The following is a 24,953-nucleotide window of genomic DNA, read 5'->3' as shown; positions in this document are numbered from 1 at the left end:
TACCCTCGCACCATCCTGAGTTTCTTCTCTATAGTGGTGCCATGAGACATCACTATGGAGACTCAGTAGATGGTGCAACATTAGTGTTGACCACTGTGGTACCATTACCCAAATGGGGCTTGTAGTCAGGAGTACCCTCTGATGAGACAATACGTAAAAGCCAGTCCAAGACCAGTCTGAGTTTGTTGTAATGTGGTCTGTGGAGTGCACAGCAAGTGTACTATAAGTTTGGTTAAAGTGTTTATATTGTGAGCTCTATTTGTGATAGGAGGAACTGTGGTATGGCATGAATGGAATCTGCATTGGAATATGGACTTAGAATAGCTCACAACATTTCCAAGAAGTGGTGAATAAATCAGGGCAAGCCTTCATTGTTTGTGTGTAGACCTTCTTTTACAAAGTGGCAATGTCTTGGAACCCATGATGCGTGCAAATTGAATCCCAAAAATCATGATGAGAGTGTGAATTTTCAACTGTGGAACAATTACAACAGCTAGTAACATACACTAGGCAGGATTATGAGGAGCTAACAATGACTGTATTACAGGTAATATAAGTTCAAATGGCTCTGAGCACTATGGGACTTAACTTCTGAGGTCATCAGTCCCCTAGAACTTAGAACTACTTAAACCTAACCTAACCTAAGGACATCACACACAGCCACGCCCGAGGCAGGATTCGAACCTGCGACCGTAGCAGTGCTGTTCCAGACTGTAGCGCCTAGAACCACTCAGCCACCTTGGCCGGCGAAATATAAGTATTAGTGAATGTAGCAGGAACATTTCCCACACCACCCATGTTTGCATCTTCTCCACCATTTAACACTTTCCACACAGCTCATATGCAATACATTCTCACAAATGCACCTACAGCACCAGAGGCCAAATTCTTGTCAGAAAATGCTGAACTGTATCACATAATACAAAAATTAGAGCCATGTAAAAGTCTGGATGAATTCCGAGTGCCTAGAATATTTTCTTTTCCATAAGAACACTAGCTTTTTATCTGCAACTTCACTTAAAGAAATGAATAATGCACAATGTGAAGTAGAAACTTATCCCCTACCATCCCCAGGATGAACTCCTTGCAAAGTCAGTCCATTGTACCCTATGTACACCTAATCTCACATAGGCATATCTTCAAGTTCCCTTGGTGCAGAATCACAAGCTTACTTATCACTCAGTATTCCAAATCTTCTTTAATATTAATATTTGTTGCATCTGAAAATCTCTTCAGCCCCTACCATATTACAGTCTTTTAAAGATCATATACTACAGGGTATTTCAAATTGTGCTGCATACCTTGGTGATATCTTGGCTACAGGTGCATTTCTAGAGGGCCATCTCCAAACTTAAGGCTCTTGTTCCAGAGGCTGGCAATAAAAGGACTAAAATGCAATCTGTGCCAATGTTTTTTCTTGCAACTCCTTGATGTTCTTGAGGTTCAACCTCTCAGCTTATGGATCTGAATAAATACAAGATTCAATTCAATTCAATTCAATTCAATACAAATTCAATTTTTATTATGTCAAGGCCACCACAAGCAAGAAATGATGTCCTGCACTGCCCTCTGTGATTTTCTACCAGTTTACAGGGGCACCTTGGTATAAGGCCATGGCCTGGCAGAGTGGCTTCATGACTGCCCCCAGACCACCAATTTAAACATATTGCACCCACCGCAAGTTCATGTTTTGCTGAGGCCTCTCCCTTCCAGATGGGTGCATCCAATTGGGGCTCACAAGTTTAGATACCATCTAAACTGGATCTGTGGGATGACCTCTGTCTGCCATGGGTCCTTGATGTATACTGTAGCCACTGTACATGCTAATCTGTAGCATCACCAGTTTTTCTACCACTGGCAGACCTTTGATCCCAGGGCAGCTCTGATCCCAGGGCAGCTCGAACAATTTCCACTGAGCCTCGTCCTACTCCAGCCTTTCCCAGCATTTCCAGTCAACAAAGCCAGCTGCTCCTCTTGGTGGTGGCTCCTCTGGACTTAACATCACCCATTATTTTTCTCCCCAGTAGTTGCTGTTGTGGGGAAGGGGATGCAGTAATGTGACCCAATGTCATTATGGAAAGTGAGTAACTGGCACAACGTTAATGTTGACTGCTGTGGTGCCACTACCCGGATGGTGCTTCTTATCAGGAGCATTCTTCAACAAGACAATGCCAAGCTCCAGCACACAAGATGGCACAGGACTGGTGCAAACAGTGAAATATATGCTTCCTGACAGATTAAAACTGTGTGCCAGACCAAGACTCGAACTCGGGACCTTTGCCTTTTGCGGGCAAGTGCTCTACAAACTGAGCTACCCGTGAAAGGCAAAGGTCCCGAGTTTGAGTCTCGGTCCGGCACACAGTTTTAATCTGTCAGGAAGTTTCATATCAGCATACACTCTGCTGCAGAGTGAAAATCTCATTTGTGAAATATATGCTGATTGACATATCTTCCTGGTTTGTGATGTTCGAATTTCAGGTTGTGATTATTATTGGTGGAACTCTGATACTGCATGAATTTGACTTGGGTTGGATGGCTTGCTCTAAGATAGCAAGTATGCTCTGGAAGTGTGCTGTAATGTATCTCAAACTGTCTAATAAATCAGATTTAGTCTCCATTAGCTCTCTCTCTCTCTCTCTCTCTTCTCTCTCTCTCTCTCTCTCTCTCTCTCTCTCTCTCTCTCTCTCTCTCTCTCTCTCTGTGTGTGTGTGTGTGTGTGTGTGTGTGTGTGTGTGTGTGTTTGTGTCTGTCATCACCATCATGCACAGGAAAGTTCTATTCCTTGGACACTGTCCTCAGGGCATGTACACAAGAACAGTGAAAGCTGAGAGACATTTTTAAAAGAATGTATACTCAGTACACTATATGATGAGTGAACTGTGACATCCAGCAATGCCAACTGAGAAGGCCAATACCAACAGAAAAAAACAGAGTAGCACCTATCACATATGCTGGACTCATTTCTGGGAATCATAAAAATGCCTGAAAAATTAAATGTCTGCAGTGCCTATTAAATATAACTTATGTCTCTAGAAACCAACTGTTTGCCAAATATCCTGCAAAAATTTTATGCCATATTTTGGACAAGCTATAATAATTGTAGAAGACAATATCAAGAGTACCAAAGGTGCATCCAACTCTCACAACCAACTAAATTGATTCTCAACAATCAGTGCCTCATCTTCAAGCAGGTAATGACATGTGGAAACACCAGCATCAATGAGAATGTCAATGAGAATGCCAGAAAAAAACAACAACATGGAACTCACAAAATACTATGTGCAGAAATCTGGCTAAAGCCCAAAATTAACACTAGGGAGATTTTTGGATTAAATCTAAGTACATATCAAAGGGATAGGCTAATGGAAAATTGAGGTGGCATAGATATCATAGTAGACAACAAACTCAAATCCACTTAGATAAAAAATGAAGCTAAAGGGTGGGCACAAACTTATGATTGTGTCCTTCTATTGACAACAAGATTCAGTCTGAAGTGTAACAGAAAATGCTAAAGGAAAGCTCAGCTATCTATGAAGTAGGTTTGTTCCACAATCATACTAACATCTTTGGAGGAAACTTTAATTATCCAACTACTGAGTCAGATACTTACAGCTTTGTACTTGGTGAATGTGACAAGACATACCGTGAAACACTCATAAATGATTTCTCCGAAAAATTCTTTGAACAGAAAGTTTGAAGGCTCACTTATGCCAGAAATATATTGGATCCAGTGACAGCAAGTAGATCTGACCTAACTGAGGATGTTCACACCGAAACAGGTATCAATGACTATGAGTCAGTTGTAGCAACAATGATCACTAAAGGATAAAGGACAACCAAAAAAATATATAGAATGTCTAAATCTTCAGTGTCAAAATTTAAGGAACTCGAAACCTTATGTTCTGGGCAAGAGCATGGTGAGAAATTGTGGCTAAATTTTAGAAAAATAATTAACCATGCAATGAATAGGAATACCTATCAGATTCTCTAGAAGGGTTAGTGACTAAGTTAGCCCTTTTTTTAACCACTGTAGATATATTGAACAAACAACTGCACCCTTTAGTTGGAAGAAAGCACACGTCATACTTGGTTACAAGAATGGTAGCAGAAGTCACCCACAGAGCTACCAGCCTATTTCTTTGATGTTCATCTGCTGCAAAGTCTTAGAACATAATCTGAGTTCAAATACAGGGTTATTACAAATGATTGAAGCGATTTCACAGTTCTACAATAACTTTATTATTTGAGATATTTTCACAATGCTTTGCACACACATACAAAAACTCAAAAAGTTTTTTTAGGCATTCACAAATGTTCGATATGTGCCCCTTTAGTGATTCGGCAGACATCAAGCCGATAATCAAGTTCCTCCCACACTCGGCGCAGCATGTCCCCATCAATGAGTTCGAAAGCATCGTTGATGCGAGCTCGCAGTTCTGGCACGTTTCTTGGTAGAGGAGGTTTAAACACTGAATCTTTCACATAACCCCACAGAAAGAAATCGCATGGGGTTAAGTCAGGAGAGCGTGGAGGCCATGACGTGAATTGCTGATCATGATCTCCACCACGACCGATCCATCGGTTTTCCAATCTCCTGTTTAAGAAATGCCGAACATCATGATGGAAGTGCAGTGGAGCACCATCCTGTTGAAAGATGAAGTCGGCGCTGTCGGTCTCCAGTTGTGGCATGAGCCAATTTTCCAGCATGTCCAGATACACGTGTCCTGTAACGTTTTTTTCGCAGAAGAAAAAGGGGCCGTAAACTTTAAACCGTGAGATTGCACAAAACACGTTAACTTTTGGTGAATTGCGAATTTGCTGCACGAATGAGTGAGGATTCTCTACCGCCCAGATTCGCACATTGTGTCTGTTCACTTCACCATTAAGAAAAAATGTTGCTTCATCACTGAAAACAAGTTTCGCACTGAACGCATCCTCTTCCATGAGCTGTTGCAACCGAAAATTCAAAGCGTTTGACTTTGTCATTGGGTGTCAGGGCTTGTAGCAATTGTAAACGGTAAGGCTTCTGCTTTAGCCTTTTCCGTAAGATTTTCCAAACCGTCGGCTGTGGTACTTTCAGCTCCCTGCTTGCTTTATTCGTCGACTTCCGCGGGCTACGCGTGAAACTTGCCCGCACGCGTTCAACCGTTTCTTCGCTCACTGCAGGCCGACCCGTTGATTTCCCCTTACAGAGGCATCCAGAAGCTTTAAACTGCGCATACCATTGCCGAATGGAGTTAGCAGTTGGTGGATCTTTGTTGAACTTCGTCCTGAAGTGTCGTTGCACTGTTATGACTGACTGATGTGAGTGCATTTCAAGCACGACATACGCTTTCTCGGCTCCTGTCGCCATTTTGCCTCACTGCGCTCTCGAGCGCTTTGGCGGCAGAAACCTGAAGTGCGGCTTCAGCCGAACAAAACTTTATGAGTTTTTCTACGTATCTATAGTGTGTCGTGACCATATGTCAATGAATGGAGCTACAGTGAATTTATGAAATCGCTTCAATCATTTGTAATAGCCCTGTATATAGAGTGTCTTGAAGAGAGTCATCTCAGCCATGCCAACTGGCATGAATTCTGAAATCACTTATCTTGTGACACCTAATTAGTACAGTTCTCACACAACCTCCTGAAATCCATGGATCAAGGGGGTGAGGTAGAGGCAATATTCTGTAACTTGTAAAGAGCACTTGACTGAATACCGTACCAACTCTTATTATTGCAAATATATTCATGCTGGATTTCAAATTAAATTTGTGGCTATATTCAGGTTCTCTTGGTAGGGAGAGCACAGTATGTTAATGGGGATGGAGAGTCATCAACAAATGTAGAAGTACCGATAACTTTAGGCAAGCCCAAGAGAAGTTGTTCATGTTACATACAGGGTGTACATAAAGTCTGGGAACACTCAATTATTTATTGGACAACAACTAAACATTGTACAGATGTAATACATGTTGCATTTTGAAGAGAAACTCTGAAAGTTCTTTTTCATTTGATATTCGAACCATTAGTGACCCAGCAGACATCAATACATAATTGAATTCTTGCCATACCTATCGCAGCATGGCACCGTCGATTGTGGCAGTTGCTTCCCGTATTCTCTCCCGGAGCTCTGCTACATCATGTGGTAGAGGCGGTACATACACCAGATCTTTAATGTGTCCTTGCTGGTGGCTTCTTACCATACTTGGTTCTAAACATCCACTGAACAGCTGTAGCACATTTGTTTTTGTCGATCTCCAACACACAGGAAGCTCGCTTCGTGCCTGAACTCACCATGTTTGCGACTAGCGCTGACTATCGGCAACTTACCAAACTATGCTGTGGTGGTATATATGAAAAAATACTTTCAGGGTTTCTCTTCAAAATGACATTTACATAATATCTGTACAATGTTTGGTTTAGATTAGATTAGATTTACTTTCATTCCACTTGATCTGTAGTGAGGAGGTCCTCCAGGATGTAGAGCATGTCAGAAAAACAATAATACATGACAAATATTTACAACTGAAACAAAGAAGCTAATGTACCTTCCACAGGTCCCAAGTGGAATGATCGTCATTCTTTTAATGAAAGCTATATGAAAGAATTATTTTACAAACACTAATGCACTGAATAAGGTAATAAACAGGCAATAGAACTACTACAATACTTATTTACAATGAACACATTACTGCACTGAAATGGTGCAGAAGCTGAAATAAGATGGTTATAAAGCCAATTGTACATTACTTTTTCTAAAATTTTTGAGAACGCTGGCAAAAGTGAAACTGGATGGAAATTTGATACTGCTTCTTTATCTCCCTTCTTAAACAGTGGCTTAACTTCAGCATATTTCAACCATTCAGGAAATATTCCACTGAGAAACGACTGGTTTCACAGATAGCTTAATATGTTACTTAACTCAGAATCACATTCTTTAATTAACTTTGTTGATATTTCGTCATACGCACTATATGTTTTTGATTTTAAAGTTTTTATGATGCACATTATTTTTGCTGGGGTAGTGAGGGTCAAATTCGTATTATGGAAGTTACTTGAAATGTCGGGTCTGAGGTATTCCATAGCAGCATCTACAGAACCTGACAGCCCCATCTTTTCAGTAACAGTTATAAAACATTTGTTAAAAAGTTCTGCAACATTATAGACATCTTTCACCAATGTATCATTTACTCTGAATGCTATTCGTCTCTCTTCCTGTCTGGTTCTACCAGTCTCCTCCTTCCCTATATCACATATTGTCTTTATTTTGTTATCTGAAATGACTATCTTTTCCTTGTAATATATTTGCTTTGATGGTTGTATTATAGTCTTTAATATTTTGCAGTATTTCTTGTAATGTGCTATAGCATCAACATCAGAACTGTTTTGGATTGACAGACACAGTTTTCTTTTTGTTTCACAAGATACCCATATTCCTTGAGTAACCCATGGCTTCTTTGTAGACTTTGCTCTAACCTTGGTTAGTTTTTTGGGGAAAACAGTGCAATAAATAATTGAAAGTGTTCCCGGACTTTATATACACCCTGTATTAATGACCTAGGAGACAATATTAATAGTAAGCTCAGACTTCTGCAGATGATGCAGCTATCTATAATGATAGGCTGTCTGAAATATGGTCCATAAATATTGTTACATCTTGATATGGTCTCAAACTGGTGCTAAGATTGACAACTTGTATTTAGTTTTTGTAAATGTAAAATTTCACACTTCACAAAATTCAGAAAATGTAGTATTCCATGACTAAAATATTAGAAAGTTACCGCTGCAGTCAGTCAGTTCATACAAATATCTGGATGTAACAATTTGTTGAGATATTACATGGAATGATTGCACAAACTCACTCATAAGTAAAGTGGGTGGCAGACTTTGGTTCACTGGGACACTAGGAGAATGCAGTAGTCACAGGAGGATTTCATGTATATGTTGAAAAACCTGAACCAGTAGACATTTGAAATAGATGCAAACTACCCCACGAGGGCCCCCTTACAAATAGCATTAAGTAAAGAATCTAGAAATTCTAAACCTCCTAAGCACCACTTCTGGAGAGAAACCAATGACAAGAGTAGACTAAGTGTCATGTGTAAAGTGGCTTTTAAACATCATTCTTTTCCCAATGTATACGTGAATAGACTGGGAAGAAAATCTAATACAAGGTATAGTGGTAAGTGTAAGTACCTGCTGCCATGCACTTAACAGTGGTCTTCAGAGAAGGGATATGATGTAGATGCTTCGTGATGCAAGTGCATGTCTTATAGGACAGCTTAGTAAAGGAGAAAATTGTGTTTAGAGTGAGATAAGTTAATTAACAGAGACTAAGGTTTTAGTTTAAGAGAAGGGTCCAATCTGGATTCAGTTTGCTTGGATCTTGTTAGAAATCTTATCAATCAAATATAGGAAATCCCTTGGAATGTATTTGTGATGGAACACCATAGTTCAGGATGACAGTCACTGATATAAAAAACTGCACATGTGAATACATTCTTCATGGAGTTTTTGCCTCATCAAATTTGTAATCAACTTCAAGCTTTCTACAACTTCCTCGGTAGTCGTGATCAGGGAATTTCAGTAGGCCATTAGGTACTTGTTTATTTGTTTGTTTGCTGTCCACATAACAATCATTTTTTTCAGACATTGTCATAGATTTTAGTTCATATACATACAAAGGTTTAGTCAACATACATAAGTGCACACATTGATATAAATAGTGAAGGTCAGAAATTATCCTTTTTTGTGTTGCAAAAACAAACTTATAATAAATGCTTAAGTTTATTCTTTAAAGTGTTAGCTATCTTGAGGTCAGATGGAAGTGTGTGTGTGTGTGTGTAATATTTGCAGTTCTGTGAAAATTTTTCCTTCCCCGTGTATTGTATCTTTCTATGTTACTGTTTGTTACATTGTATTCTGGATTTTGTTTCACAAACATTATTGCCTGCAGCATGTACATAGAATATATGGCTAGTATTTTATATTTTCTGAAGATTTCTCTACAAAGCTCTCTCCTGTTTACCTTGGCTACCACTCTTACCGCTTTTTTTGTAGGCTGAAGAGCCTGTCTGTATAGACAGCTAGTGCCCCACCCTGTATCTCTTTACCATTCTGAAGATGTGGATATATCACTGTGAAGTATATTTGTCTCTAGCTATCATGGTCCAGGAAGGCTGAGGCCATTTTCAATACACATTTCTACTGATTTTCTTACAAATATGGTTTACATGTTCTTTCCATCACAGGTGTTTATCAACAATTATGCCCAAAAGCTTGTGTTTGTTTGTGTAGCTAAGGGCCAATGGAGGTTTAGTAGAGTTCTACTTATGTTCTGATTATAGCTAAGCATAAATTGCACTGTCACTGTCTTCTCTTTATTTATGAGTAGCTTATTTGCAGTAAGATAAGTTGACAGAAAGTTATAATTGATTTCACTACTGTTTGTAGTAGTTTGCATATCATGGCCCCAGCTGGCAAAAGATGTGTCATCAGCATAGCTTATAAACTTGCAGTTTTGGGGTTCAATTAAAGCAATAATGTACACAAGAAACAGAAAAGGCCCCAATATACTTCATTGGGGCACACAGCATTGAAGTACCTTATGAGTTGATTAGTTGTTACCAACTGTTCATTTCATTTATACGTTAGTTTGACACAGTGTTTCCTGTCTCTCAAATAGGAGGTAAGTAGTTGTAAGGTTACCCCTCTCATACCATATGCTTCTAATTTATGCAGTAGAATGGTATGATTCACAGTATCAAAAGCTTTACTCATATTAGGATGGTGCCTGTTACTTTGTCTCCTTCATCTAGCTTCTTTAATATTTAATGTATAAAAATTTCTACTACTATTACAGTAAATTATTATTGGCTGCATTATGTCATGGTGGCATAGCAAAGCCACAAAACTTCCATACAGTCCTAGAGATCATGTCAATATCTGTCACTGAAGTATATTGGTAGTAATACTGATTTTGTTAGATGGCAGATAATTCAGCTGATTTCTCTGTTGCCCTTTCAGCATCAGGTACCTATTTCTGTGCATCTACCTACTAGGACTCTGTCATCAAAGAAGCCAATGAGATCAAAATGTGTAACCATCGTATTAACCAGAAGAGTGGCTTCATCCTTAGTGGCACATATCAACAGGCACTTGATGCTGAAGGGAAACAGAGAAATCAGCTGAACTAACCATCATCTAATGAAATCAGCATTGCTACCATTGTTCTTCAGTCACTGATATTGACATTATCTCTCATAACATATGGAAATTCCATGAGCTCATGATGTCTTCATGACATAATTTGGCCAACTATATAAAGTATCTTAAGCCAACTGAAATCTCCTGATGACGTCATGGAGGAAGTCCTTGAAAGCTCAAGATTGAATGCACATTGTCAGGTTGCATGTAAATTGTCTACATTACTGTTTCATTGGAGTACGGGTTATGGGTACCAAGATCTTTCTTTGAACAACTGTAGAAGAGAGCCTCTAAGGCTGTCAAAGTATTATGGAATAATGCCAAAATTAATTCTGTTGCAAACTCAGAACTCTAAACAATTAATAACATTGCCAAAAAAGTTAAAAGATTATATCAAAAGTATATTGTGAGCTTTTTATGTTATAATGTGGGTTTTTTAACTGCATAAGTCATAGGACAATACTCAAACATTCATAAATTATGGAATCAGATATACAGGGTGTATAAAAAATAATCATCCGATTTGGCACATCTACATTTTTGAAACTAATAAACACAAACAATGAATTTTGTTTTTTGATGAACAGGACACTAAAAAAGCATTTTTCATACCTTTTCATAGGTGTTCAATATGCCCCCCCTTGAGTTGCATGGCATATGTCAATGCAGTAATCGAATTGTTCCCACACTGCAGCGAGCATGTATTGTCTTACAACTTCCACAGCTGCTGTTATATGATGTCTCTGTTCATACATTGTTGTTGGTAATGGAGGCACATCAACAGAGTCTTTTATAAACACCCAGAAGAAGGAATCATGTATAGTCAGTTCTGGTGACCTTGAAGGCCAGTAATGTAAGGGAGAATCATTTGGTCCATTGTGACCGATCCATCATTCAGTAATCCTTTGATTTAAAAATTCCCACACTTCTAGATGCCAGTGTGGCAGTGCCCCATCTTGTTGGTAAATGAAGTCATTCAAATCAGTCTCCAACTGTGGGAATAGAAAGTTCTCAAGCATATTGAGGTATGTGCTTCCTGTTTCCCATGCAACTGCGCAAAACACATTAAATTTTGAAGAGTTCCTTCCTGTTGTACAACTTCATGTGATTGCTCAGTACCTCATGTTCTCACATTATGATGGTTCACCTTTCCATTTAAATTGAATGTTGCCTCATCACTAAGTACCAAGTGTGGAAGGAAACTATTGTCCTCCATCTTGCCAAGAACAAAATTAAAGAACTCCACACATTATTGTTTGTCACCTTCATGAAGAGCTTGCAGTAACTGAATTTTGTATGATTTCATGTGTAAACATTGATGCAACACATGCCAGATGGACATCTGGGGGCATGTTGCGATGTTGAGCTGCTCGGCGAATGGATTTCTGCAGACTCCTTGTGAAACTATGGCAGATGCATTCGACATCTGTGTCAGGCACTTGGGGCAGCCCGGCGATTTGCCTTTACACAAACAACCTGTTTCTCAGAATTGTTCACATCATCATCTAATGCTATGTGCTGTAGTAGGATACACAATATACCTAGCATGAAAGTCACACTGAACAGTTATTACTGACCTGCTCTGCACAAAACGTAGAGCACAAAATGCTTTCTGTTGTCCCAACACCATTTTTACTAGAACTGAGGTGGATGCACACTGCTGCTACATAGCAGGAACCATGTAAAACTCAAGAGTTTGCTCTTTCCAACAGTATGTTGTTCACACACATATCTCACATAACGTAATAGTTATGGTTTTTTAAAAATCGGATGATTCTTTTTGGTACACCCTCTATATAACCTTACTTGGTTAAATTATCTTAGCAACAACAAATGAAGAAAAGTGCACAGTAGCTGGAAGTATAATACTACATTCATAACAATAAAGGATTACTAGTGCCTCTCGCAGGGTTGGTATATAAACTGCTAGTTTTCTTAATGTGCATTAACAACTCAATTTTCCCAGATTTCTGGAATGCGTTTGACATGGTGCCCCATTGCAGACTTTTAACGAAAATACGAGCATATGAAATAAGTTCTCAAATATGTGAGTTACTCCAGACTTCTCAAGTAATAGAACCCAGTATGTTGTCCTCAATGGTGTGTGTTCATCAGAGACAAGGTTACCATCAAGAGTGTCCCAAGGAAGTGTGATAGGACCACTGTTGTTCTCTGTATACAGAAATGATTTGGTGGACAGGGTGGGTAGCAACTTGCAGTTGTTTACTGATGATGCTATGCTGTATGGTAAGGTGTCAAAGTTGAGTGACTCTAGGAAGATACAAGACAACAAAATTTCTAATTGGTATGATGAATGGTAGCTAACACTAATTGAGGAAAAATGTAAGTTAATGAGGATAAAAAAAATGAGGATGAGTAGGAAGAACAAACCTGTAATGTTTGAATACAGCATCTTTAGTGTCCTGCTTGATGCATTCAAGTCAATTAAGTATTTGGGCATAATGTTACAAAGCAATATGAAATGGGACAAGCATGTGAGTACTGTTGTTGGGAAGGCAAATGGCTGACTTTGGTTTATTGGGAGAATTTTAGGTAAGTTTGGTATACCAGTAAAGGAGAATGCATATAGGACGCTGGTGCAACCTGTTCTTAAGTACTGCTTGATTGTTTGGGATCTGTACCAGGTCAGATTCTACATCTACATCTACATCCATACTTCGCAAGCCACCTGACGGTGTGTGGTGGAGGGTACCTTGAGTACCTCTATCGGTTCTCCCTTCTATTCCAGTCTTGTATTGTTCGTGGAAAGAAGGATTGTCGGTATGCTTCTGTGTGGGCTCTAATCTCTCTGATTTTATCCTCATGGTCTCTTCGCGAGATATACGTAGGGGGGAGCAATATACTGCTTGACTCTTCAATGAAGGTATGTTCTCGAAACTATTTTGTAGCTAAATGATAAGGGATCTATCTTTGTATGTATTCACAGCACATTACACTTGTCTACATTGAGATTTAATTGCCACTCCCTGCACCATGCGTCAATTTGCTGCAGACCTTCCTGCATTTCAGTACAATTTTCCATTGTTACAACCTCTTGATATACCACAGCATCATCCGCAAAAAGCCTCAGTGAACTTCCGATGTCATCCACAATGTCATTTATGTATATTGTGAATAGCAACGGTCCTACAACACTACTCTGCGGCACACCTGAAATCGCTCTTACTTCGGAAGACTTCTTTCCATTGAGAATGACATGCTGTGTTCTGTTATCTAGGAACTCTTCAATACAATCACACAATTGGTCTGATAGACCATATGCTCTTACTTTGTTCATTAAACGACTGTGGGGAACTGTATCGAACGCCTTGCGGAAGTCAAGGAACATGGCATCTACCTGTGAACCCGTGTCTATGGCCTTCTGAGTCTCGTGGACGAATAGTGCGAGCTGGGTTTCACATGACCGTCTTTTTCGAAACCCATGCTGATTCCTACAGAGTAGATTTCTAGTCTCCAGAAAAGTCATTATACTCAAATATAATACGTGTTCCAAAATTCTACAACTGATCGACATTAGAGATATAGGTCCATAGTTCTGCACATCTTTTCGACGTCCCTTCTTGAAAACGGGGATGACCTGTGCCCTTTTCCAATCCTTTGGAACACTACGCTCTTCTAGAGACCTACGGTACACCACTGCAAGAAGGGGGGCAAGTTCCTTTGCATACTCTGCGTAAAATCGAACTGGTATCCCATCAGATCCAGCGGCCTTTCCTCTTTTGAGCGATTTTAATTGTTTCTCTATCCCTCTGTCGTCTATTTCGATATCTACCATTTTTTCATCTGTGCGACAATCTAGAGAAGGAACTAGAGTGCAGTCTTCCTCTGTGAAACAGCTTTGGAAAAAGACATTTAGTATTTTGGCCTTTAGTCTGTCATCCTCTGTTTCAGTACCATTTTGGTCACAGAGTGCCTGGACATTTTGTTTTGATCCACCTACCGCTTTGACATAAGACCAAAATTTCTTAGGATTTTCTGCCAAGTCAGTACATATAACTTTACTTTCGAATTTATTGAATGCCTCTCGCATAGCCCTCCTCACACTACATTTCGCTTCGTGTAATTTTTGTTTGTCTGCAAGGCTTTGCTGTGAAGTTCCCTTTGCTTCTGCAGCAGTTTTCTAAATCTTATGTACCACGGTGGCTCTTTTCCATCTCTTACAATCTTGCTTGGCACATACTCATCTAACGCATATTGTACGATGGTTTTGAAGAAATCAAAGCAATTCAGAGGCGGGCTGCCAGATCTGTTACCAGTAGATTCTAACAATACGTAAGTGTTAAGGAAATGCTTTGGGTATTCAAATGGGCGATGTTCTTTTCAAGAAACAGTACTGAGAAAATTTAGAGAACCAGCATTTGAAGCTGACTGCAGAACAATTCTATTGCTGCCAACATACACTGCATGTATGGACCACAAAGATAAGAGATGAGAAATTAGGGCTCATACGGAGGCTCTATTTGCAAGTGGAACTGGAAAGGCAATGACTAGCGGTGGTACTGGTTAACCTCTGCCATGCACCATACAGTGGCTTGTGGAGTATCTGTGTAGATGTACTAAATAAGCAACAATGATACGTAAATTTTGTTGGTGATGAAAAGAATCCTAATAAAGTTTCCTAATTCTGCGCTTCATGAAAAAACCAAGGCAATCGCAAAACTGGCGTACACATGGTCTGTTAAAAATAGTTTAGTCCCAGTTCTTCAAAATGCATTTTATGTGTTATGAGGTTACAAATAATAACCAACTAAGTCCTTAATTTTCAAGCAATAAAAATAAATTGTGAAACAGAATGTATAAATTTGACAGAATGAAGGTGTCAGATGAAATGCATTAAGCATAATGATCAGACACTCGAGAAACTAAATTCAGCTTGTTTCTCCTAAGAGGTGATAAAACACAAGTAAACCTGTTTTTTAGTCTAGGCATATTTATATTCTTTGTTGTCTTGAAAACGGATATCAACTGCGGTTTTTTTTAAATAGGAACCCCCATTTTTATTACATATTTGTGTAGTACGTAAAGAGATATGAATGTTTTAGTTGGACCACTTTTTTCGCTTTGTGATAGATGGCGCTGTAATAGTCATAAACATATGGCTCACAATTTTAGACAAACAGTTGGTAACAGGTAGGTTTTTTAAAATTAAAATACAGAACGAATGTACATTTGAACATTTTATTTTGGTTGTTCCAGTGTGATACACGTACCTTTGTGAACTTATCATTCCTGAGAACACATGCTGTTACAGTGTGGTTACCTGTAAATACCACATTAATGCAATAAATGCTCAAAATGATGTCCGTCAACCTCAATGCATTTGGCAATACGTGTAACAACATTCCTCTCAACAGTGAGTAGTTCGCCTTCCGTAATGTTTGCACATACATTGACAATGTGCTGACGCATGTTGTCAGGCGTTGTCAATGGATCATAATAGCAAATATCCTTCAACTGTCCCCATAGAAAGAAATCCGGGAACGTCAGATCCGGTGAACATGCGGGCCATGGTATGCTGCTTCGACAACCAATCCACTTGTCATGAAATATGCTATTCAATATCGCTTCAACCGCACGTGAGCTATGTGCCGGACATCCATCATGTTGGAAGAACATTGCCATTCTGTCATGCAGTGAAACATTTTGTAGTAACATCGGTAGAACACTACACAGGACATCAGCATATACTGCACCATTTAGATTGCCATCGATAAAATGGGGGCCAATTATCCTTCCTCCCATAATGCCACACCATACAGTAACCCACCAAGGTCTCTGATGTTCCACTTGTCGCAGCCATCATGGATTTTCCGTTGTCCAATAGTGTATACTGTGCTGGTTTACGAACTGCTGTTGATGAATGGCGCTTCATTGCTAAATAGAACACGTGCAAAAAATCTGTCATCATCCCGCAATTTCTCTTGTGCCCAGTGCACAACTGTACATACTTTCAAAGTCATCACCATGCAATTCCTGGTGCATAGAAATATGGTACGGGTGCAATTGATGTTGATGTAGCATTCTCAACACCGACATTTTTGAGATTCCTGATTCTCGCACAATTTGTCTGCTACTGATGTGCGGACTAGCCGTGACAGCAGGTAAAACACCTACTTGGGCATCATCATTTGTTGCAGGTCGTGGTTGATGTTTCACATGTGGCTGTACACTTCCTGTTTCCTTAAATAACGTAACTATCTGGCAAACGGTCTGGACATTTGAATGATGTCGTCCAAGATACCGAGCAGCATATATAGCACACGCCCGTTGTGCATTTTGATCACAATAGCGATACATCAACATGATATTTACTTTTTCCGCGGTTGGTAAATGGTCCATTTTAACACAGGTAATGTATCATGAAGCAAATACCGTCTGAACTGGCGAAATGTTACGTGATACCACGTATTTATACATTTGTGACTATTACAGCGCCATCTATCACAAAGCAAAAAAAGTGGTCCAACTAAAATATTCATATTTCTTTACATACTACATGAATATGTAATAAAAAATGGGGGTTCCGATTTAAAAACAACGCAGTTGATATCTGTTTGACCCATGGCAGTGCCATCTAGCCGGCCAACCATAGCCCCATCCAGTTTCCCCTTCAAGCTAGATGAATTTCGTTCTTTGTAGTTTTTTCGTTTGATGCTTATTTCATGAGATATTTGGCCCAGTCACTATCAATGGACAACCCTGTATACAATGTAGAAATGTTGTATGGCAAATGTTTGTAATGTGAGAGTTAGGAGGGATGGTTACACAAACACACGTGATAATTTTTATAAAGTTAACGCCCCCTTTCCCTCTGCCCTCTACAATATACAAATGTAAATTAATAAATTGCAGACATAAAAATTTTTAAAAAAGAGACTTGTATAAAAATGACTGTCATAAATCACAAGAATTTTAGTTTTCATCAAATTTTTCAATTTATGAACCCCCAAAAAATGAAACATCTCATGGTCTTACAGCACTTATTATTTATTCTTTATGCTGTGCATGTGAATTTTGCTTCATTAAAGTAGTTTACTCTAATATGGTGGTTAATGCATGTAACCACATAATTTTCAGTACCTAATTACACTTACAGTTGCAAATGTTGCATAGGCTAGGCACTTTTCAAGTTGAAGGCCATCTTGTAGAGTAGTTTCAAGGGCTGAAAAAAAAAATCAACACTTTGCACACTTGCCTCCATAAAATTATTTTGAAAGTACTAATCACGTTACACATACTAGGAATTCTGCTTTGGGGAAATGCCAACACAGTGACTTTCTTGTAATTTTGTGATCATATATTTGAGCCTCAGGTCACACAAATGGTACCATTACCAGTTCTGTCACTTTACCAAGTCATTATCAAATGATCTGTTTGGAAAGGTAAACAAGGCGGCGGGGGTAGTAAAATAGCAAAAACGATTACAAATCAAATTAACATCTAGTAAAATAATGGGAAACTGTTATTACAAACCAAGTAACTTGTAAACACAGCAATACATTCTTGAATACACTATGTAATCATCTAATAATGACATATGAGTAGATAAAAATGATAATGATACTATTTCTATGAAGTAAGACTGGAAAAAAAGTGTTATAACAGATTGCTAGTCTTTTATAGCAATAAATGTTTCACTTTCATTAGCGATATGATGAAATAATGGCAATATGAAAAGAATAGATGCTACTCATTACATATATGAAGAACCAAGTTGCAGACAGGCACATAGAAAAGAAACTGGTACATATTATTAGCTACTAATCTAAGGATGATATAATTGTAAACATATTTGTGTTCTGTCCATGCATTTGCAGAACAATTTACTGTACTGAAACACACAGCTTCTGAGAGACAACAGAAACTGATTATCATAAACAGATGTTAATATAGTGACTACAAACTTAATTCATTATACAATTACAATCAGACCTATTTAATTAATCAATGAGTAATAATGAACATCAGTGGATCATTAATATTCTATTTTGTCTTCTTTTATTCCTTCCTGTTGCATTCACTATTTGAATCTATTGCATACACTGTTCTGAACTTCTGTTGTCACTATGTGCTTATAAATATATCTCTTGTTGTTCCTGGATCTATTCACAGCAAGAACAATTGTTCAGGTAAAACTAAGTTGATAATGTTTAAAAAACTTGAATCCTGCTCCGCATGAATTCAGTTCTTGTACCTCTAGTCTGCCACAGATTATATTTCTGTGGATTTGAATAGAAGTACTAGCACTATTGATATTGCTGAATGAAGACCATTTTCATGAAGGTATCGCAGGCCAAGAATGAAAACTTTTTGGTAAACTTGCAGCATCAAATTTGGATAAAATACTGAGCTTTCGATGAATAGTTCCATCATCATCAGGGACCATGCCTAATTGTTACAAAACTGAAAAGTCTCTTAATTTTATACCCACAGGATGGCACTTGATTGGCTAGGTTACATCAGGATGACATCACGGAGATGGTGTGTACTGAGGTGGCAAACTCTATGTGCATAGACTAGGTTTGCACTCGCTATCCCACACTGCTTGCAGTGCCATTATTTGTATCAGGTGATGAACTATGGAAAGTGTTCCTCTGTGCTATTTTTTATCAAATGCTTGCTTTCATGCATTGATAAGTGCATAGCTGGTGTTTTTATTGAAGTTTTTATCACACAGCCTTATTTACACAGCTTCTCTAATCACCAAGTCCCAATAGTTCTCATATGTTCAAATGTTATCTTGTGCTTTTTTAACAATCCATGCTCAGGCACCACCAAATTATCAAAATTTTTTTTCTTTCAGGTGACACAGATGCTCCATACAGTGGTCAGCAACAGTCTGTATGGATTGCTCCATGAAATTGCTGTCACACTTTCAAGGAATATTATAAGTCCCTGGCACCTTCAGGCTGAGGTTACCTTTAACATGTTGCAAGATATCATTAATCTTCATGTGTGAGTGAAACACCAGTCTGATTATCTATTTAAGACTCTGCCTCTCTTTCTGACTGTTGCATCACAGAATGGAAACCACACGATATGTTCGTCCTCCTGGGTTTGCTGAAATGCATCGGTCTGTATGGGTCATGTTTTTATACACAGAATGTCTGTGTCATCTATCATTTTTTTGTTCAACCAACATATCTAAAACAAATCAACTTTCTGTCATTCTTGATATACGCCATATATCTTGGAAGCACTCTATTCATGTGGTTGACGAATGGATGCAATGTCTCCCTGCACTACTTACTCATAAGGTTGCACAGAGCTGGTTTGGTGAACGTGTCAGAAAAATTTACATTGAAAACTACACAAAATTTTAAACAAACTTTTCATGTTAATTGTATCAAAACTCATGCATGTATCATGATATGTTGCATATTTCCACAGACAAGACTACAGCCATGGAGGCTCTGGTTCAATTGGCAATGGTGGGGAACTTCCCTCTCCAACTTGCCTGTTATCCCCCCATTGTGTAACTCACTAGAAACATCAACAAAGCCACTCTTCTCCCACATGGATCTAAAAGCAAAATATATAATATAAACACAGACTAGTTAATTTTTAATGTTTTACTAAAACAAAATGTAGTCTTCATTTTCACTGGTGTATTAACACAGGAAACAGCTATGGTATTTGTCTGTACAATATTACACATACCAAATACTATACACAGTTGTTTTTGTCCCTCATCAAACACTTGTTTACTGCAGTTCTCAAGACTTTTGTACTGTTTGTAAATCCCTTTATTTCTGCATAGATACTGCAACCTACAACTCTTGAACCTCATTAATGAATATGATGTATCAAACAAAATTTGTGACTGTATTGGTGATTTATTGGTAGGCAAGATGTAGCCTGTTATCTTGGATGGAAAGTGTAAAGGTACATCCTCCTCTAGTATTACTTTTCCCCAACAGTAGTAGTCAACACAAGAAATATTTTTCAAATTTTGGACAGGTCAGTATTATCTCTGCTGTTTTTCTGAAATATTTCATATAATTTTATACGCAGTATGTTATATTTCAAGATAAAATTTATGAAAAGGAATTATTTTGTTTTCATTGTTACAATCGATATTTACTAGCTCTGAATGTACAGTTAAAAATGATTTTTTAGAAACATTTGAAATTGCGATGTATTTGGCACATTTAAATTTCTTTTATTAATTATGCAATGTAATACTGTATTATGTTTATTTCTGGATTCATTTATAAAATAATAATCTAAACTAACAGAAATTAATTTGCCAAGAAAAATTGCAAACCCTTTGGAATATTGTTATTACTGTAGAGTGAAACGTGAGAAAATAAACAGAAATTCTGCAAAGACATTCTTCAAAATTATTTGGCTCAATTGAACCATGAGAGCCTAAAATGTGAGAATTTCAGTTTTAAAATCAGACCCCTAGACATGAAGAACTGAAGCCAATTGCGAGAGAAAAGATAAGTAAAAAGTTTTATGTAAATATTACTCTCTTGGATTTTCTGAAAAGATTTCACCATCGTGGACAGTAGAAACAACAAGAAAGGGAGAGGTAGATTACAAAAGTCATCAACAGATGTATAAATAACTTCAAGACTGCCCTAAGGAAGTGTATTATCACCCTTAATGATCACACTAAATGACATGCCAAACAGTATTATTATTGTGGTGTCACCGCCAGACACCACACTTGCTAGGTGGTAGCCTTTAAATCGGCCGCGGTCCGTTAGTAAACGTCGGACCCGCGTGTCACCACTATCAGTGATTGCAGACCGAGCGTCGCCACACGGCAGGTCTAGAGAGACTTCCTAGCACTCGCCCCAGTTGTACAGCCGACTTTGCTAGCGATGGCTCACTGACAAATTAAGCTCTCATTTGCCGAGACGATAGTTAGCATAGCCTTCAGCTACGTCATTTGCTACGACCTAGCAAGGCGCCATTATCATTTGCTATTTATCTTGTGATGCATGTACGGTCAGACCAATGTTCACCAATTATGGATTAAAGTTAAGTATTCCAACAGCTACGACCTTTTTTGCTAAAGTCTAACTCCTATAACTGTTCCAGACCTCACGCCAGCCAGCGTGAGCTTAACGCGTGCCTTTCGGCTACCAATCATAGTGGCTTGGCTGTCTTGCCAAGTCACAACAGTTTGGTGCCGAGGATTGGCGACGAGCCCACTTTGCGCTCGTATCTATACTGCTCCTGCCCTGATTTACTTGTGTAATGGCTTTGCCACATTCTCCAGATGTGCTGTCCGAATTTTATCGCTTACAGAACCAGCAGACGCAGGCCTTACTGGATGCACTTGGACAGCTCGTCCAGGGTCAACGTGCACTGCAAAACTATGCGGCAGCCGCCGCTCCACTGCTACCGCAGCCACAACACGCAGTTGCACCACCTTTTCGTCCTTTTGATGCGGCACTGGAAAGCTGGACGGAGTGGTCCCACCAATTTGGATTCCATCTCGCCGCCTACAGAATTCAAGGTAACGAGCGGCAGCCTTTCTTATTATCGTGTGTCGGCGTATCCACGTACTGTGTGATGTCAAATAGTTTCCCCGGCGCGACGTAGCAACTCTGTCCTACGAAGAAATTTGGTCTGCATTAGATGCCTATTTTAAAGAAACAGTCAATGTAGTTGCAGAAAGGTATACCTTCTTTCGTACAAAACGTACGGCCGGTCAGACTAATAGGGAGTGGGTTGCAACCTTGCAAGGCCTTACTAGGGATTGTGCTTTTGAGTGTGAATGTGGACTCCCTTATTCAGATACTATGGTGCGTGATGCAATTGCACAGAACGTTTCTGATGTTCGTATAAGGGAACAGATTTTGAAACTAGTCAATCCCTCCCTTCAACAAGTGATGGACATATTGGATCGGCAGGCCACACTTGACTTTGCTCAGGAATCATTTGAAACTTCGCCACCTGTGTGTCACATTAACTGGCCCGCCAGGCGAGCTGCACTGAACAGTAAACAGTCCTCGAGCCCGGCTGCGCCAAAGCCGCCTGGCTCTCAGCCACGTGTCCCACGCCAGCATGCAAATGCAGTGAAATCATGCCTGCGGTGTGCTACTAGACATTCGCGTGAGAATTGCCCGTCACGCCAAGCTATTTGCTTTTTCTGTAATAAAAAAGGACATGTTCAAAGTGTTTGCCAGAAAAAGCTCCGATCGGACACTCACAACCATTCCAGGCCCTTTGCTTCACGCCAGAATCGGAATCGAACCTAGGATCCTCAGGCTCGCGACACTTTGCCCATGGAAATTCATGTAGTTCATGCCACTCCACCCAGTGCTCCTCTCTCTAACAGTGACTGTGTTCGTCCCACAAATAGTGTGCGTTGACATCGCCGGAAATCCCGTCATGTCGCAAGTGATTCTGTACCAGTGTCAGTTCACGTTGCACGAGACAGTCGCTCTTGTCGTCAGCAGGACAATGAACTTTTTGTTGACTTGGACATTAACGCCAAAGTGATACCATTCCAGCTCGATACCGGAATTGCAGTTTCACTACTCATTCACGACACGTACAAACAGTTGGGCACACCTCCGTTGCGTGCCGCAAATGTTATGCTAACTAGTTATTCCGGACAGGCAATCCCTGTGTTAGGACAGTGCAGCCTTCTTGCAACATACAAGGGACAAACAAAACTTGTGTCATTTTACGTCCTTCATTCTTCTCCTGCAGTGAACTTGTTTGGTTTCGATTTATTTCAGTTGTTTAACTTGTCTAGAGTAAATCAGGTCCTATCAGTGAACCAGACTGTGCCTTCAGCCAGTGTTTCTCGTCTCTGTGAAGAATTTGCAGACATTTTTGCACCGGGCCTCGGTTGCGCTAAGAACTATAAAGCACATTTGGAACTGAAAGTAAAAGCGCAACAGAAGTTTTTTAGAGCGTGCAATGTTCCCCACGCATTGCGTGGTGAGGTCGCAAAAACATTACACAATTTGGAATCACAAGGTGTAATTGAACGTGTGCAGGCTTCCCTCTGGGCATCACCCTTAGTACTTTTGCAAAAACCTTCCAGAAAATTGAGACTGTTGTTTCCGACAATGGCCCACAATTCGTGTCCGCAGAATTTCAGTCATTCTGCAAGGCCAATGGTATTCAACATCTGACACCCGCGCCGTTTTTGCCACAGTCCAACGGTGCCGCTGAACGTTTGGTCCGGACTTTCAAGTCACAGATGTTGAAGTTGAAAGCGTTGCATTCTCGGGAGGACGCGTTATTGCTCTTTTTATCCTCGTATCGCTCTCAGCCCCGAGATGGTCACTCGCCGGCTGAGTTGCTTCACGGTCGCCCTCATTGAACCTCTATGTCTTTGCTACATCCGCCGCATCAGGTTCCTGTGCAGCGGCAGTCACCTGATTTCGCCCCAGGTGACATTGTATACTATCGCACCTATCGAGGTTCACGGCGTTGGCTCGCAGGGCGCATTCTTCGCTGCCTCGGCCGCGCTATGTATCTGGTTTTGGGGGTCTCTGGTGAGGTGCGTCGGCATCTCAATCAGCTGCGCCTCTGTCGTTGCATGGGATCTGCCACTCCCCATCTGCTTTCAGCGATGGTGCCGTCTGGTCAGCGCCCTGGGGACCCACCTACTGGCTCGCCTCAGCCCCAGGTGTTACCGACGCTGCTTTCCATTTTGCCCCATGGGGGCGCGCCGCCGCCGCCGCCTGTTCTCCCGCCGGCGCCACCCACAGTGGACGCGTCGCTGCAACCGCCGGGCGCCTCCCTGGGTCACGCACCGCCGATCCATTCCCGTGACCAGTTGTCCTCCACCATGGAATTCTTGCCCACTCCGGAGCATATGTCGTCTTCACCCGTCAGGTGCCCCGGCTCGATGGAGGTTGACCCTTCGGCCCCTCCTGTCTCTCTAAGGGCGCATACACCGCATGTTGGCGTGCACCCTGGAGTAGGTTTTCAGGCGTTTCCTAGCTCCCCTCGGACCGAATGGCAGGGTGCGGTTGGCACAGCCTCGTCTGTTGTTAGGCTCCCCACTTCGTCGCATACGTCAACATGGGGTCCTCCCCACAACGGGCGGAAGCCTTATAACACAACCGTTCGCCGATTTGCAGGGGAGGAATGTGGTGTCACCGCCAGACACCACACTTACTAGATGGTAGCCTTTAAATCGGCCGCGGTCCGTTAGTAAACGTCGGACCCGCGTGTCACCACTATCAGTGATTGCAGACCGAGCGCCGCCACATGGCAGGTCTAGAGAGACTTCCTAGCACTCGCCCCAGTTGTACAGCCGACTTTGCTAGCGATGGTTCACTGACAAATTAAGCTCTCATTTGCCGAGACGATAGTTAGCATAGCCTTCAGCTACGTCATTTGCTACGACCTAGCAAGGCGCCATTATCATTTGCTATTTATCTTGTGATGCATGTACGGTCAGACCGATGTTCACCAATTATGGATTAAAGTTAAGTATTCCAACAGCTACGACCTTTTTTGCTAAAGTCTAACTCCTATAACTGTTCCAGACCTCACGCCAGCCTGTGTGAGCTTAACGCGTGCCTTTCGGCTACCAATCATAGTGGCTTGGCTGTCTTGCCAAGTCACAACAATTATTATATTGTTGTATACAAATAAGGCAATTAGGACTACACAATGTACTCAGGGGATGACATTTGCCTTCATTTGAGCCCATATTTCTTTTATTTTCTTTCTGTGAACTTCCTTTCTCTCTCCAGATGGTGTTGTTCCAGTCTTCTTTGGTTTTTCTCTTGGTCATCTTGTCATTTGTTAAT

The 24,953-nt window shown here is 40.3% G+C and overlaps 1 protein-coding gene across 1 annotated transcript in view; it reads right to left on the bottom strand.

Annotated features, from left to right (window-relative positions):
• The window catches only part of LOC126455668 (enoyl-CoA hydratase, mitochondrial-like), an 83,370-nt gene that overhangs the window by 3,480 nt on the left and 54,937 nt on the right, over positions 1-24,953 (bottom strand). The window contains exon 6 of the mRNA XM_050091438.1: positions 17,307-17,374. Coding sequence (XP_049947395.1) covers positions 17,307-17,374 — 68 coding nt within the window. The remainder of the gene's footprint in view (positions 1-17,306; positions 17,375-24,953) is intronic.

The sequence above is a fragment of the Schistocerca serialis genome, chromosome 2 (genome assembly GCF_023864345.2).
Source record: "Schistocerca serialis cubense isolate TAMUIC-IGC-003099 chromosome 2, iqSchSeri2.2, whole genome shotgun sequence".
Classification (NCBI taxonomy): Eukaryota; Metazoa; Arthropoda; class Insecta; order Orthoptera; family Acrididae; genus Schistocerca; species Schistocerca serialis.
This window is presented reverse-complemented; position numbering and strand designations above follow the sequence as displayed.